This window comes from Berkeleyomyces rouxiae (genome assembly GCF_048999995.1).
Source record: "Berkeleyomyces rouxiae strain 22BRR77 chromosome Unknown BrBRR77_ptg000005l, whole genome shotgun sequence".
NCBI lineage: Eukaryota > Fungi > Ascomycota > Sordariomycetes > Microascales > Ceratocystidaceae > Berkeleyomyces > Berkeleyomyces rouxiae.
The window spans coordinates 330105-344705 of NW_027396495.1; the positions used below are offsets into that span (position 1 = coordinate 330105).

General features: G+C 53.2%; 7 protein-coding genes across 7 annotated transcripts; all 7 read left to right on the top strand.

The window, feature by feature from the left end:
* Positions 1 to 33: 33 nt before the first annotated feature.
* On the top strand, positions 34 to 863 carry BROUX77_005224 (uncharacterized protein; the record flags this gene model as incomplete). Its single annotated transcript, XM_073750074.1, has 3 exons — positions 34 to 259; positions 377 to 465; positions 672 to 863. The coding sequence occupies 3 exons, from the start codon at positions 34 to 36 to the stop codon at positions 861 to 863; spliced, it is 507 nt and encodes a 168-aa protein (XP_073604110.1).
* A 150-nt stretch (positions 864 to 1013) lies between these two features.
* Positions 1014 to 2899, top strand: BROUX77_005225 (uncharacterized protein; the record flags this gene model as incomplete). Its single annotated transcript, XM_073750075.1, has 2 exons — positions 1014 to 1376; positions 1532 to 2899. The coding sequence occupies 2 exons, from the start codon at positions 1014 to 1016 to the stop codon at positions 2897 to 2899; spliced, it is 1731 nt and encodes a 576-aa protein (XP_073604111.1).
* Positions 2900 to 2929: 30 nt separating this feature from the next.
* BROUX77_005226 (uncharacterized protein) lies at positions 2930 to 3349 on the top strand (the record flags this gene model as incomplete). The annotated part of the gene is made up of 1 exon (XM_073750076.1): positions 2930 to 3349. One exon carries the CDS (start codon positions 2930 to 2932, stop codon positions 3347 to 3349), a length of 420 nt encoding a protein of 139 aa, XP_073604112.1.
* Positions 3350 to 3391: 42 nt separating this feature from the next.
* BROUX77_005227 (uncharacterized protein) lies at positions 3392 to 4747 on the top strand (the record flags this gene model as incomplete). Its single annotated transcript, XM_073750078.1, has 2 exons — positions 3392 to 4236; positions 4429 to 4747. 2 exons carry the CDS (start codon positions 3392 to 3394, stop codon positions 4745 to 4747), a joined length of 1164 nt encoding a protein of 387 aa, XP_073604113.1.
* Positions 4748 to 8668: 3921 nt separating this feature from the next.
* On the top strand, positions 8669 to 10494 carry BROUX77_005228 (uncharacterized protein; the record flags this gene model as incomplete). Its single annotated transcript, XM_073750079.1, has 3 exons — positions 8669 to 8790; positions 8871 to 10066; positions 10133 to 10494. 3 exons carry the CDS (start codon positions 8669 to 8671, stop codon positions 10492 to 10494), a joined length of 1680 nt encoding a protein of 559 aa, XP_073604114.1.
* A 513-nt stretch (positions 10495 to 11007) lies between these two features.
* BROUX77_005229 (uncharacterized protein) lies at positions 11008 to 11503 on the top strand (the record flags this gene model as incomplete). Its single annotated transcript, XM_073750080.1, has 2 exons — positions 11008 to 11330; positions 11413 to 11503. The coding sequence occupies 2 exons, from the start codon at positions 11008 to 11010 to the stop codon at positions 11501 to 11503; spliced, it is 414 nt and encodes a 137-aa protein (XP_073604115.1).
* Positions 11504 to 12722: 1219 nt separating this feature from the next.
* On the top strand, positions 12723 to 13980 carry BROUX77_005230 (uncharacterized protein; the record flags this gene model as incomplete). The annotated part of the gene is made up of 3 exons (XM_073750081.1): positions 12723 to 12942; positions 13087 to 13497; positions 13595 to 13980. 3 exons carry the CDS (start codon positions 12723 to 12725, stop codon positions 13978 to 13980), a joined length of 1017 nt encoding a protein of 338 aa, XP_073604116.1.
* Positions 13981 to 14601: the final 621 nt, after the last annotated feature.

Here is a 14601-nt window from a genome sequence, read left to right on the forward strand (position 1 = left end):
CTTCTGCCACCACTTCGAAGCCTCTTCAAAGAAATGGCGTCTAGTGGCTGCTTTGGCCCCTGCAACTGTTGCCACAAGCCTGGCGGGCGTTTCCCGGCAGGCCGCCTTGGCGAGCACATCCGCACGCTCGTTGCCCTCGATGCCGACATGGCCGGGGCACCACAGTACCCGGACCCTCCCAGGTCGGGCGATGGTGCTGACAGTCCGGGCAGACCAGGACGCAGCGAGTTCTCGGAACTCAAGGATTTCCCTCTGAGAGGTCAGAGTCGGGGTGGAGTCAAGCAAAGACTCCGAGGCCTTCTGATTGTCCAGTATCACGTGAACATCGGTGGCGAGGCGGGTGCATGGAGATGCTAACGCCGCCTTCAGGCCCAAGAGGGCGCCTGCGACCTCCGCGTCGTAGACCTCGTGGTACCTGCCCAGAGAAGCGGTCTTCTCAGCCAGGACTTGGCCAAGCTGAGTGACGTGCGCGCCGGCGCCTGCAGGAGGCTCTCGCCCTTGTCTCGGGCAAGGACTTGATCGTGTTGGGTTGAGTCACGTGACCCCCTCACCCACACGGCCCACTTATTTTTGCACTTTATCTGCTGTCCTGTTGCGAGCTCCCGCGCGCGCCCACATCCCCTCGAGCTCTCCCCCTCGACCACCCGCCACCACGCCTTCCCGACATCAAGGATGCACGCCAAATCCGGGCAGCCAAAGTTTACATCACGCGCATTCCTCCATGGGATGTGCAAATCTTCTCAGACGGATCCAAACTGCAGGACGGGTCCACAGGCACTGCTGCAGTGCTCTACGCCGTAGGCTACACACTGCCTTTCACCGCTGCTCACCTGGATGAAACCATAGAGGTTGTTGTGGTGTAACCTTAACCTTAACCTACACACTAGACTTCACCTATCATCTCCTTCATAAATACTAGTCGATAGCACAACTCACCTTGGTATTTATGAATAAAACCCTTAGTTTAATTACAGGTTATGAGCCTACACCCCGCTTCCACTCAACCAAAAACCATGACGCCCACCACACGTTCACAAGGCATCAAGGAAGAGGAGCCTCCGGTTGGCAACGCCGTAAGACCAACCACCCCGAACTCCGAGCGCCCGCACTACCACCAGCAAGGCGCTCGTCTACTATCACCAGAAACGATCCAGGAGTCAATCGACTACCTGACAAACCCGACCGTCCCGCCGTGGAAGGACGCAGTGGCACGCATCACAAACCAGTCGCCACCAATCCCGATACTCGCACGGTCGACCCCCAAGGTCTGGCTCAAAGCGAAAGCCATACTGTCAAAGACGTCGGCCCTCCTCGACAAAGGGGCAGATCTATCCCAGGTCAACCAAAAGACCCTCATCGAGGCCGACGCGTCCTGGGTTTACGCTCTCCAAACGTCACTGGGTCCGCTGTGGGATGACTCTCTCACACTCCCAGAGGCATGGAGCTCGTCGCGTCCAAGGTCCGGCTAAGCGGCTCACAAAAAGCCGCGAACGCCTACTTCGCTTTCGGCCGCATTCACTACTCGCCCTAGCCGAAGGGCATCCAAACGTTCCTCGAGAAAATTGAGAACTACCGCAAACTTCGCTCTGAAGTACCCGCCCCCCTCTGGCACCCCGAATCCACCCTCATGGCAGACGCCTACCAGACACTCAAGCGGTTCCATCCCACGATCATCAACGATCAATTCTTCTCCCAGATGGAATCCCCCACGGTAGCGTCCGACATGCCATCGTTTGCCGAGTTCGCCGACCACCTGGCAGCCACCGCCGCCGCGATCACCTCATCCACGGCTGTCCGATTCTACCGCGGTTGCCAGGAATCGCACCCGGCCGGACAACACACCAAGCCATCAAAGAAGCAACAAGGGAACAAGCCACCCGCCGGCTCAAAATCCAACCCCTACTACGTCAACGCTATCGACAAGGGCCAAGGTACGAACTCTCCCACTCTACGCTTGAACTCCGACGCAACCACATCCACTTTCTCCGCCCGCAACATGTTCACTGACTACCAAGAACAGAAACGAGCAGTTAGCACCTTCGGCGGAGGAAATGTATGGGCACTGGGTCATGGGAAGCTGGAGCTGATAGGGGTAGACGGTAATAAAATTTACCTCGAAAATGTCCTACACGTGCCAAATGCCGAAAACATCATAAGCTTTAAGAGCATAAATGCCGCAGGCCTCACAATTGACACCATAAACCCCACCGACATACCCGTAGTCAGGCAAGACCACAACACGGGAAACAAAACCCCAGTCCTCAAATTCATACAACACAACGACAAATGGATCTGCAACGACTACAACCAAGAACACAACATCTCAACTCTGTCCCCAGCCGACCCTCTCCTGCACGAGAAATGGGGACACCCCGGCCGCGTCGCTGGAGAGCGCATCGCCAAGTCGCTCGGACAAAAATACGAACACCCGGAACACTGCACAACATGCATACAGGCCAAGACGCACGAAACCCCGGGGCACGGTCACATCGAACGAGGCCGATCATTCCTCGACAAGATCCACATCGACACGGTAGGTAAACGCAACTCTTTCCCCTCGGACGACAGCAATCAAGAAGTCGGCCCCAAATACTTCATGATCATCGTAGATGGAGCAACCAGCTTCGTCTGGGTGAGACAAATGAAGTCCAAAACCGACGCCTACAAGGTCATGCGTGCCTTCCTACAAATGTGTAAGACCCAACATCACAAAACGCCCAAGCGAGTACACTCAGACCGCGGAACCGAGCTCATCGGATCTAAAATGGAAGAAATATACCAGGAGTTCAGGACCATCGCCGAACCAACCGCTGCCTACGCCCCACAACAGAACGGCATCGCCGAACGAATGGTGCGCACAATAACCGAAAAGGCGCGCGCCCTCTACCTGGACAGCTAAATACCACCTAGATTCTGGTTCCACGCGGTGATGCACACAACATGGCTACACAATCGCACAATTGGCCAGGACACACAGTGCCCAGCGTCACGAGCATTCCCCGACACGCCGACACACGCCGATCGCGCCCACCGCTTCGGGGCCCCCGCCGAGATCAAAACCACCGGCATGGACCATAAGTTCCCACCCAGCACACAGAGCGGCTGCTTCCTGGGATACGACAACGATTACCATTACAAGCTTCTCACACGCTCCAAACGAGGACTCGAAATCTCGGTACGTCGTGACGTCGACATCGATGACAAGCACCGATTCTTCTCTCCCCCCGCCGTCAACGCCACTTCCGCTTCCGATATGACCGCCACCCAGGCGCTCAGCAGCGAGGACGCACCCTTCTGGCGCGACGCCATGCAGCGCGAGATGGAACAAATGGATGCATACGAAGTCTAGGAATACACCCCAACCATGTCGCTAGCACCGGGCACACGCATCATGAAATCCCGGTGGGCGTACAAACGAAAGGACAACGGGGCATACAAGGCCCGGATCGTCGCGAAGGGCTTCACTGAACCGGACGTCACCCCATCCTCGTCTTACGCAGACATGGCGAGCGTCTCATCCATACGACTCCTGCTAGCCTTCGCCGCCGAAAAACGATACAGCATGCGCACGGCGGACATAACGGCGGCCTACCTCCAGGCGCCACTAGAAAAGGCCATATACATGGCGCCACTCGAAGGTTACAACCTGCCGAAGGGCACCGTTCTACGGCTCAACAAGGTCATATACGGCCTGCGAACCGCCGCACGGGTATGTCAGAAGAAACTGCACCAAGTCCTAAACACCATAGGCTTCCACGGCCTGCCCACACAGCCCAACCTATTCCGCCGCGATGACATCAACATAGCCATATGGGTAGACGACATCCTCGCTGTAACGCCAGACCACGAGCAGATAACCAGCGCGTTCAATGAGATCAAGGAAAACCTCCCCATCACCGACAATGGACCAGCCACCAAATTCCTGGGCATGTCCATCACTCCAGACGACGACGGCTCCATCCGGGTCACACACGAGACCAAGACCGAGCGGGTGGCAGCTCTACTCGACCTGACCAAATGCAGGACCGCCCGCACCTCGCTGCCGAACGATTCTATCTGGCAAGACACATCGCCCATCTCGGACGAGCGCAAAGAGACTTACCTGTCCGCCAGCGGGATGCTACAGCACATAGCAACCTTCGTGCGACCCGACATCGCCTACGCCATATCAAAGCTAGCATCACACAACAGCAACCTGACACTCGGCAGCTGGCTAGCACTACAGAACGTGATGAGGTACCTGGTGACAAACAAAAATCTTGGACTCAACTACGGCCAGAAACCCTCCAATTCAAAGCCAATCTCAGCCGCATCAGACGCCTGCTAGGCATCCGACACAGAAGACCGCGCCCATTCCGGCATGATCATTTTCGTCAACGGCTCCCCGGTCTACTGAAAATCAAAACGACAGACCCTCTCCACGACAAGCACATGTGAGGCAGAGTTCTTCGCAGCAGCCGACGCCGCCCGCCGCGTTGAAGAAATCCAGGACTACTACGCCGAGATCTGGTCAGTTACAAAGCCGACAATCCCCCTGCTCATGGACAACAAAGCATCAATCCACGTCGTTCACGACATCGGTACCAACCCACGCAACCGACACTTTGTACTCCGGCACGGCGTCATGCGCGACCTCAACGAAATGAAGGTCATCGAGGTCGAGTACATCCCCACGGACCAGATGCCCGCAGAAGGCCTAACCTACACACCAGACTCCACCCATCATCCCCCCCATAAATACCAGTAGATAGCACAACTTACCTCAGTATTTATGAATAAAACCCTCAGTTCAATTCACAGAGGTCTACGACGCCGAGTTATAAGGGGCCCTCATCGGGCTGAAAGCCGCGCTGAAATCTCCAGCCGCTGCCTTTGCAGAGAACGCCGTGATCCTACTCGACAATCAGGAAGCAGCCTACCGCTTACTTACTGGCACACCCACCAAGACGTCACAAAACGTAATCCTCGAATTCCGAGCCACAGCGGCTCTCTGCCCGCTGCGCACACGCAACGCCTTCTCCTCCTGGCCCGGAAGAGTCATCGTGCACCGGATCCCGGGGCACGCCGGAATCCCAGAAAATGACGCGTCCGCATGTCCCCACCGGGATGAGGGTTGCTCTGCACGTGACAACACCCTGCGTGACTTGAAAAAGTAATAAAACAAAAACAAAAAAAAAAAAAAAAATCTCCTGTCCTGTTGCTGTCCTTTGAGAAAGGCGCCTCTCTGACTCCACCACCCGACCTAACCCCCTCCATCGCCCACGTACACGGTGTGGCACGCGAAAGACTACGCGCTACATATACAGAATGGTGGGCTACCTCAGCCCCCACGTCATACAAGGACCTCGGCTCACGGCGGCTCTGAAGGCTCCCTTCGAACTGACAATGCCTAGAAGGACTCTTGGGTGGCTGTTTGTTGCTCGCTCCCACCACGGGGACTTTGAAGAATACCACGAGCGCATGAACCACGCCGATTTCAAGAGCACATGCTCATGTGGGAAACGAAAAGACCCCCTCCACTTCTTCTGTTGGAAAAGCAAACGTCTGTCAAAGGTCTTCACCAGGAGGCCCATACACACGACAATCGACGATACCCTGGCCACGAAACAGGGTGTACATGACTTCCGCAGGTTTGTCGAAAAGACAAAATTCTTTAAAAAAAACATGCCTGTAGCCTGTAGCCATGCTTCGGCGGACGGTCGGTGAGAAAGCTTAGCCAGGATAGCGCTGTTTGAATCCCCTCCCGCTCCCCAGCTCCGACCGGTTTTCCCCTCTTCTGGGGTTGTTCTGCCATGAAACTTTTCCTTTGTTTTTCTGGACCTTCATTTTGGAGGGATCTTCGAAAACCCTAGGGTGTCTCGACGTCTAACGATCCAATAGGGTCGGGCCCACGTGACCGAAAGATAAATGTAAAACGGAATAATAATAATAATGTTGCTGTCCTCTTACTTTACTAGAATAGTTACATATAAAAAACATACCTCGAAATAACAGCTTCCAACCATCAGATTGTCTAGGCCTCTGGCACGCTGGCCCGATTGTTCGGGGGCGCCGGGTCGAATCGGCCGCCGATTGGGTCTCGGTGATTGTCGCTGATATACCCAAGAAAGTCAAGTCTCTCACGTCCAGTGAAAAAAAATACTCGAACGTTAAAGTCAAACTAACCAACAACCTCTAAAAGACTTTTTTTTTCCTGTTCTTTTTCTTTTTCATTATCACAGTCTTCATGTATCCCCACTGATGTATCCTGCGCCAGGAGGTGCTTATCACCACAGGGAAATCCCGAGTCGGCGTCTACAGTTTCTTCGGAGCTGGGAGACTACAGTCACCAAGGCAGTCCGAATCGGAGGATCCCGGCAGTCGGTTATGCCGCTGTCAGGTTGCCAGGACCTGCCTGGTCATCTTATGAGTGTTTGACGAACACTCCGAATGATGTAAAATAGATAAAATCAAATGAAATGAAATGAAATGAAATGAAAAGATGACTGACCAAACTGGGGACACGACAGTTAGCAGTTGTAGGAAAGATGTAATATTCAGGATCCAGTTGTAAAATGTGTTGATTGTACCAGAAATAACTAGGCACATCATCTGTGTCAGTACACAGTGCAAGAATGGCTACGAGGTTTCCTTTCATGCCCAACGCGTTCTCATCACAGGCAACAATCGCAATATAAAGATGATTGGGGATCATGTCGAGCCTTTACCAGCAAGAAAACCGACACTGATCACCTGAGAGCTCTTCTTCTTGTTGATGAAGTATGAATCGTTACCAGTCGGTACATACATATATAATTCATTGGTGTGTCAATAGGACTACCTCAGAATATACGTAGTTGTATACAGCCTAATATCTTCCTATTAAAATATCACGTCCAAAACTTCATCACATGTTTCTGAATGCTTGTCAGAGGAGTCTTAGACAACGGCCCCAAACCTAGCTCTACCACAGCTGTAAAATCACAGGCAAACGTATTAATGTATTCCACAGCCCTTCTTAGATAGAATGTACGTCGTTTCTCGAAGAACCAGTGTTCTTCACTTTCATAATGACGTCAAATTACATGGAATTGTATGCTCGGGACCTACAATTTGCTTGTAAAAGCCTGCATATCCGCGGCTCCCCAAAAAAAGTGGGGGGGGGGCTGTAAAGGATTGATCAGACCAAAGGTATGAATACACATGTCCACCTGCTCTCTATCACCGGGCGCCCCTTCCGACTCCGTTGTTTGAGCTACAGGACTCCGGCCATTTTAGTGCTCCACTACGGCATCAGAGCCCATCTTATCTCAATCCGAGTTGGGTTTTTGAAGCAGGCGGAAGTGGCAAAGGGACCTGTAAAAGGTATCTTCAAAACTGGCAAGCACGCGTTCTTATCTGAGGTTGCTCCCTGTTTCTGGCAAGTCACATGACGGCCAGCAGACTCCTTTTTTTTTTTTTTCTTTCTTTCTTGCTCGTCCGCCTTTCTACTTTGCCATCCTCAGACAACGCCATTTTTCTTGAGCTGCGAGCGCTTTTTGTTCTTGGTGGGTGTACAACACACACAAGCACTTTTGTTTTTGTTCCTCAATCGTCCTTTGCCGGTTCTCAGGCTTCTGGGCTCCCTTTCTTTACAGCATCCAGCGCCCGGCCATTGATGCCTGCAGTCCCAGCGCCCAGACCTACTTTCACTCACTTTCTTGGCCTTCGCTTGGCTATCTTCCCCAGATTCTGCAGCAGCTAGGCTAGTATATTGTGGTCGTGCCCGCAAAGTATACCTTAGTTCACTGCAACTATTAACTATGTAACTAACTAGTTGCTTGCATACATCCACATATTGCACATCCATCCATCCCTATCCACACGCAACCCAAACAACAGCGCTGTCCTGTCCCGTCCAGCATCACGCGCATCTTTCCTGTCTGTTCTATTTCCTTGGCTCCCATCGCCCTCTACCCCATGTCCTCATCCTTGGTGCTCGGCTGCTTGTTGTCTGCTACATGAGTGCTACTGTTAAGCTCGCTATTGTCCAGTCCAAGCTCCTGATTAGTATTGGCTGAGCCGTCCTCAAGCCAGACTCTCCACGTACAGGCTGGCCTCCTCTCATCTTTCTTTCACCCTCATTTCTCAATCCATTGCGGAAGGGCGGCGCTGCTGAACAGCCCCCATATCCGTCAAAATACCTTCTCCATCTTCTTCCCGTCTTCCTTCCAACATCCCCCTTCGCACCCTCCGACCGGATCCGACACAGTCTCAGCTTCGCTCTCAACAATACTTTCCCGACCGGACGTCGTCTCCCTCTCGCTCCTCCAACCCGCATATTGCCTCGGAGACTTCCAGCCACACTGCCACCGCGCACCACTCCGTCCCTGCCGACGGCCATCGCCTGTCTCTCAGCGACGACGACTTTGACTTCTCCAGCGAGTCCTGGACCGATACGGGCGACTTGGCCGAACAGCTCGACGAAGAGGACCCTCTGCGCGACCGTATTGCCGACGACCCCCACGACGAGCTCCTACACGGCGTTCATCGCCCATTGAAAAAGAAGCGACACCGTAATCACACTCACTCATATCGCCGGTCTCCTACTCATCACAGTGGCGAGTCTATTGTTAAAGAATCAATTGTTGTTCCCTCTTTTATCCGCCACAAACCTCCAGCCGGTCTTGAGCGATTATTTACTTCCATCATGGGAACCAACCCCATCCATGGGCTCACTGGGAAGCCCCTGATCTATTTTACCAGTATCTTCGTTTCCTTGGGCGTTTTCCTTTTTGGATATGACCAGGGCGTCATGTCCGGTATCATTACGTAGGTTTTCTTATCTAATCAGACGGAAGCATGCCGTACCCGTACCTGTACCCTATACTGATGATATGTCGCGACACCAGTGGCCCCTACTTCAAAGACTATTTTCATGACCCGTCCAAGGCACAGGTTGGCACCATGGTTGCCATCCTTGAGATAGGCGCTTTGATTTCGTCACTCGTCGTCGGTAGAGTCGGCGATATTATTGGCCGTCGCAAGACCATCTTCTATGGATCCTGCATTTTCTTTGTTGGCGGTGCTCTCCAATCATGTGCTACCAACATGGCCATGATGATGCTGGGCCGTATTATTGCTGGTCTGGGAGTAGGTGCTTTGTCGACCATTGTGCCTGTCTATCAGTCGGAGATTTCGCCGCCGCACAACCGTGGAAAGCTTGCGTGTATCGAGTTCTCAGGCAACATCATTGGCTATACCACCTCTGTCTGGGTCGACTACTTTTGTGGGTTTATCGAAAGCAATCTCTCGTGGCGTATCCCATTGCTTATGCAGTGTGTCATGGGAGCGCTGCTGGCCTTGGGAAGCTTGGTCATTGTAGAATCACCGAGGTGGCTGCTTGACAACGACCATGATGAGGAAGGCATAGTAGTGATTGCCAACCTGTACGGTGGTGGCGATATCCAAAACGCCAAGGCTGTGGAAGAGTTCCGAGAAATCAAAAAGGACGTCTTGATCCAGCGACAAGAGGGTGAGCGTACATACACGGAAATGTTCCGCAAGTATTCCCGTCGCGTCTTGATTGCCATGTCGGCCCAGGCACTTGCACAGTTGAACGGAATCAACGTCATTTCATACTATGCGCCGTACGTTTTTGAGAGTGCTGGCTGGGTCGGCCATGCAGCCATTCTGATGACGGGAATCAACGGCATCACCTATTTCCTATCAACCATCCCGCCATGGTACATTGTTGACAAATGGGGTCGACGTGTTATTCTCCTGACCGGTGCTATCGCCATGGCAATCTCACTTGCGGCTATTTCATACTTTATTCATCTTGATACGTCATGGACGCCGTCCATGGTAGTCTTGTTTGTGATGATTTATAACGCAGCGTTTGGGTACTCATGGGGCCCAATTCCCTGGCTGTACCCTCCCGAGATCCTGCCGCTCAGCATCCGGTCCAAGGGTGCCAGTCTGTCGACAGCAACGAACTGGGCCTTTAACTGGGTTGTCGGTGAGCTGACGCCGATTCTCCAGGAATGGATCAAATGGCGCATGTACCTCATCCACGCCTTTTTCTGTTTGGTCAGTTTCGTGGTTGGTAAGTTGATATATTTTAAATTGTGATGGCATCACCACCTGTGTATTCCCACGCTAACCTTTGCAGTTTACTTTTTATACCCCGAGACCTGTGGCGTGCGTCTCGAGGATATGGACCAGCTCTTTGGCGATGCCAGTACAGCCATTGGCACGCCCTCGGTACACCCCAATGAAACTGCGTCCCTCATCACCGGCACGCCTTCTCCCCGCGCCCGGCCCAGTCATTTTACCACAGGCAGCTTCGCCGTCCCGGGATTTTCGCTCGACCCTCCCGACCACGTATCGAGCTCCGTCTCTGGCAGCGCGCGTGGTTCAGGGCAAGGGAAGCCCAAGAACGGCAGAGGCTGGCTTTCGCGTGTCACTGGAGTTGGTGGCCGGTCGCGTGATGATGCAGAGTATGCGCCCATCAACCAGAGCGATGAAGCTTGAGAGGCAGTGCAAGTGACGTAGAGAAGAAGGATTCCTCCCCCGACGGTGCAAGTATACATGCAGGTTGTTTTAAACATGTTGGGTTTAGATTTTTTTCATGTTCATTTTGAAGGAGGAGGGAGTGAGTGGGTTTGTTGTTTCTGTCTGTCATGATTTTTTTTTTTCTTTTGCCTTATTTCAAACAGAAGAAGAGAGAACAGCCGTTTATTGGAAGTGCTCTTGGCTTTCCTATTTCTTCTGTTGGTAACAATATATATTTCCAGGCCTTGGTTCCAAATATTGTTGATTTTTCTTGTGTTGTGACTATTAACTTCAATGAAATGAAGTGAGGCCTTGGAGTTTGCAAGCAGAGTTTTCGGCTTCTGGCGCTGTAGTATCCACATTTTGGTATGTACTTTATCGATACTTTTGTCCAACATGATCTTAGATGTCCATCTTCCACAATGGTGCATCTCAAGTTTTTATACAGATGTCTCTTTTCTTTCTCGCAACCGGCATCTATAAACAACTAACATGGCTAGCAAAACCGAGATTCTCCATGCGTACCGGCATATGTACCGGCACCTGATGCGGGCCGTCCGCAACACCAAACCGCAGTCACAGATTGGCCGCACGCAACTGCGCGCAGCCTTCAACCCGGTGCCCGGCACAGCCGAGCACGGCCAGCCGTTTGACGCAGCCGGCATCAAGCGGACCATCTGGTTCCTCAAGGCGGCTGAGAAGGAGGCTGGGCTGGAGCACCGCGTGCTCAAGAACCTGCTGCTGGCGGCGGGCGTGCGGCAGCGCCTAATGCGCGTGCCGTGGTCAGTGGTGTTGAAGAAGAACCCGCGTGCTATGTAAGTCGGTGGTGATGGTGAGGGGAAAGGGGGAAGGTTTTCTGTGTGTGCGGACGGCTAACGTGTGTGCGTGGGAGGGTAGGGAGAGCCACAAGCTTGTGCAGCATGTGTATGCGCACTATGACCGCACAATCGAGATGCTCAATAAGACAATGGGATTGCGGTTGAAATAGAGCGACGTCTAGCACGGACTGTGGGTAATATCGGGGGTTTTTGATTTTGAGGTATAGGCGTTCTGGCGTTGGTACGGGTTGCTGCAGTTGGCAGGAGAGTGGTCTAGTTAATAGACGTTGAAGCTCAGTATCTCTAGGGTTGTGGGTAAATAGGGTTTCGTGTGCTTTGTCCTTGTGCCATCTGAATTCGTTGACATTCTGAGAATATGTATACATGTATGTACATACACATGTATATGTCACCTCGACTGTGACGCAGGGTTTACAAGGCTGAGGTGAAGGTCTTTAAGATGGACCACTTCCAGAACGACCGCGCCAATAATAGAAACCGGGAGATGCGACTTTACACATTGTGAGATTGACATAGAAAGTCCAGCATTTCATTAGGCTTTTTACAGGAGCAAGCAAGCCTAACAACAAGTGTAGATACAAGTCGCCGTTCTCGCTTTTTTATTTCTTTGTTTCTTTTTCCTTAGGGACCCTCGCCCCCGCCGATGCCGATGCCGACGACGCCTACGAATTCGGGCGGGCTATCGGAAGCCACAAGAGCCAAGCCATACCATGCCATGCCAGGGCTTAGAGTGATTCGGATTCACTGAGTCAAGGGATTCTAGTGGTCCCTTTTTTTTAACCTTCTGTTTTCCAGGGGGCCTTGATAAGGCGGGGGCGCTCAAGCCTCACAAGCCAAAAAGAAGCCACGACAGGCAGAGAGCAATTGGACCAAGGTTGACGAAAAACCTCGGGAATCCTCTTTTTTTCCACCGGGGGCGGGTGCTGGATAAATATTTTTTTGGCTTTTTTTCTGCGCTGATCCGCCCCACGACCATACGCCATTGAACTTTGCTTCGTTCTTGATTATTCACTGCAAATCTTGCACTGGTCTCTTTGCTCCTCGCGTCTATTTACACACATCCCGGCCCTGGCCTGGACAGCCGTGTATGACTCTTGCCATCTGCCTCGACCCTCACGACTTTCAAATCCCAGCATCGCACCTCTGCGCCAGCGGCTGCTTCCTATGCTTCGATAACAACAAATTCACCACCGGCCGCTGTTATCCCGCTTCACCGAAAGACACGACCCTCACTCGCCTCTCTTCCGCCCCCCCCCCCCCCCCCCCGGCTAGACTTTGCACGTCCTCCCTTCTCCCCGTGCCGCCACGACCCTCTCCGCTGCTCTCCTCTCCGCCCTCGCCCTCGTCCTCGCCACCACCCCTGCGACCATGCCGATTCTGCCCATCCAGGACCTGGGCGAGAAGCCCAAGGAGTTTCTGCGGAAATACCACATCGAAGTTGCCGCCTGCACGAGCAGCGTGGTATCCACGACGACTGCCTTTCCGCTCGACAGCATCAAGACTCGCATGCAGACATATCGCTATCCCAGCGTTGCAGAATGCGCCCGCCAGACCTACAAGTCGGAAAGATTGCGCGGATTCTTTCGAGGTGTGTAGCCACCCCATTCATCTGTCCCCTGCCTGCACTTGGCCGCCGACTCTCCTGGCCTGACTCGGCCATGCAAGCCCGGCGTCACCGTCACCATCTCTATCCCACGCATCCGTACTAACCTTGTCAATTGCCCCGTCGCAGGCGTTGCGGCCCCCGTCATGAGCGTCACCGTAGTCCGCACCTGCTCCTTCTCTGTGTACACGCGCGCCAAAAAGTTCTATTCTTCGCTATTTGAAAAAATCTTCAACTACAATGTGCTGGACCATGTGGCCAGGCCCGGCGCATACCCTAACCCTTATACAATTGCCTGCTTTGGCGCATCGGGTGCGACTGCCGGCGCCGTTGTGTCGTTTATGGCTTGTCCGTTTGAGCTGACCAAGTTGAGCGCTCAGGTTTCGGTGTTGTTGGCGGCAAAGGCTGGCCAGACTGGCGACAGCGAAAAAAAGAGACTGGCTGAGAGCTATAAGAACAAGGGCACATTCCAGACCATGGCTCATATCCTTCGAAATCGTGGGCCACTGGGATTATATACCGGGTTTAACCTGCACTTAGGTATGTCTCGTATTGATGGGCTTGAAGCTCGTGGATCGCAAACTCGGCTTGTTTTCCAACCTGTTTCCTTCATGTCATTATGCTAACCAACTCTCAGTGCGGGACACTATTGGCACCGGCGTCTACTTCATGGTGTACGAGTCAGGCAAGCAACTCACCTCGAGCATATTTGGCAGCAACCCCGACAACAACAAGTTCTCTGTCGCCGTGGCCGGCGGTCTCTGCGGCGTGATTTCCTGGGCCGTCATCTACCCCGTCGACTCGGTCAAGAGCATATACCAGCGCAACTCGCTGACGTCCCGGCGCGGCGAACAGGTGCCGGCGGCTCCGCGCGTCGAGTTCTTCAAGCGCAACATGTATCGTGGGCTGGGCGTGTCCATGACGCGCTCGGCTGTCGTGAATGCCGTCTTCTTTACACTTTTCGAGGGCATCAAGAATGATATTGCAGCCGGCTTGACACAGAAAGAGGTCAACTTGGGCTGAACTGAGCTAAGTCGAGCTGGGCTGAACTGGGCTGAACCGAGCCGAGCTGGACTGGGCTGAGCGGAAAAGCCGGCCTCGTGGCATGGCATGGCTTGGGGGCAAGGTGGCGGTTGGGCTGCACAGCATCCAGCTGCTCTCCTCCCCGTCGCTCCCTCTCCTTCTTCGCTTCGCTTTTCTTTTTCCTTACCTCTTCGTATTCCGTGGTGTAACGTGTATGCGGACTACGGCCACCACCTCTTTTGCAGCCTTGTTTCGCGCTCTGCCTACGAATACTTTGTATACTTTGGCACGCTAGCTGGCACTTGTTGGGCCGTATTTGTCTTCGGCTTGCTTCCTATTTTCTCGCTTGCCTGTGTATACATGGGCGGGCATGTTTTACTTACTCCTCACATCCTGGAGCTGGGTGTTGTTCCAGCGGCTTTTGCGCATATGCCCAAGCTCGTACAGCCTGTATCTGCTTGTGGTTGTGGTATTCTCTCTTGCTCCTCTTCGGCGGCTTTGTTTTCCCGGCTTGGCTTGGAGTATATGCGCCCCTCTTGCTCTCTTACTCTCCCCTCCTTGCCCCTCCCACACGAGCTGACCTTTTTGGTTGTTGAGGGGAGCTTTATTTCCTGTACCATC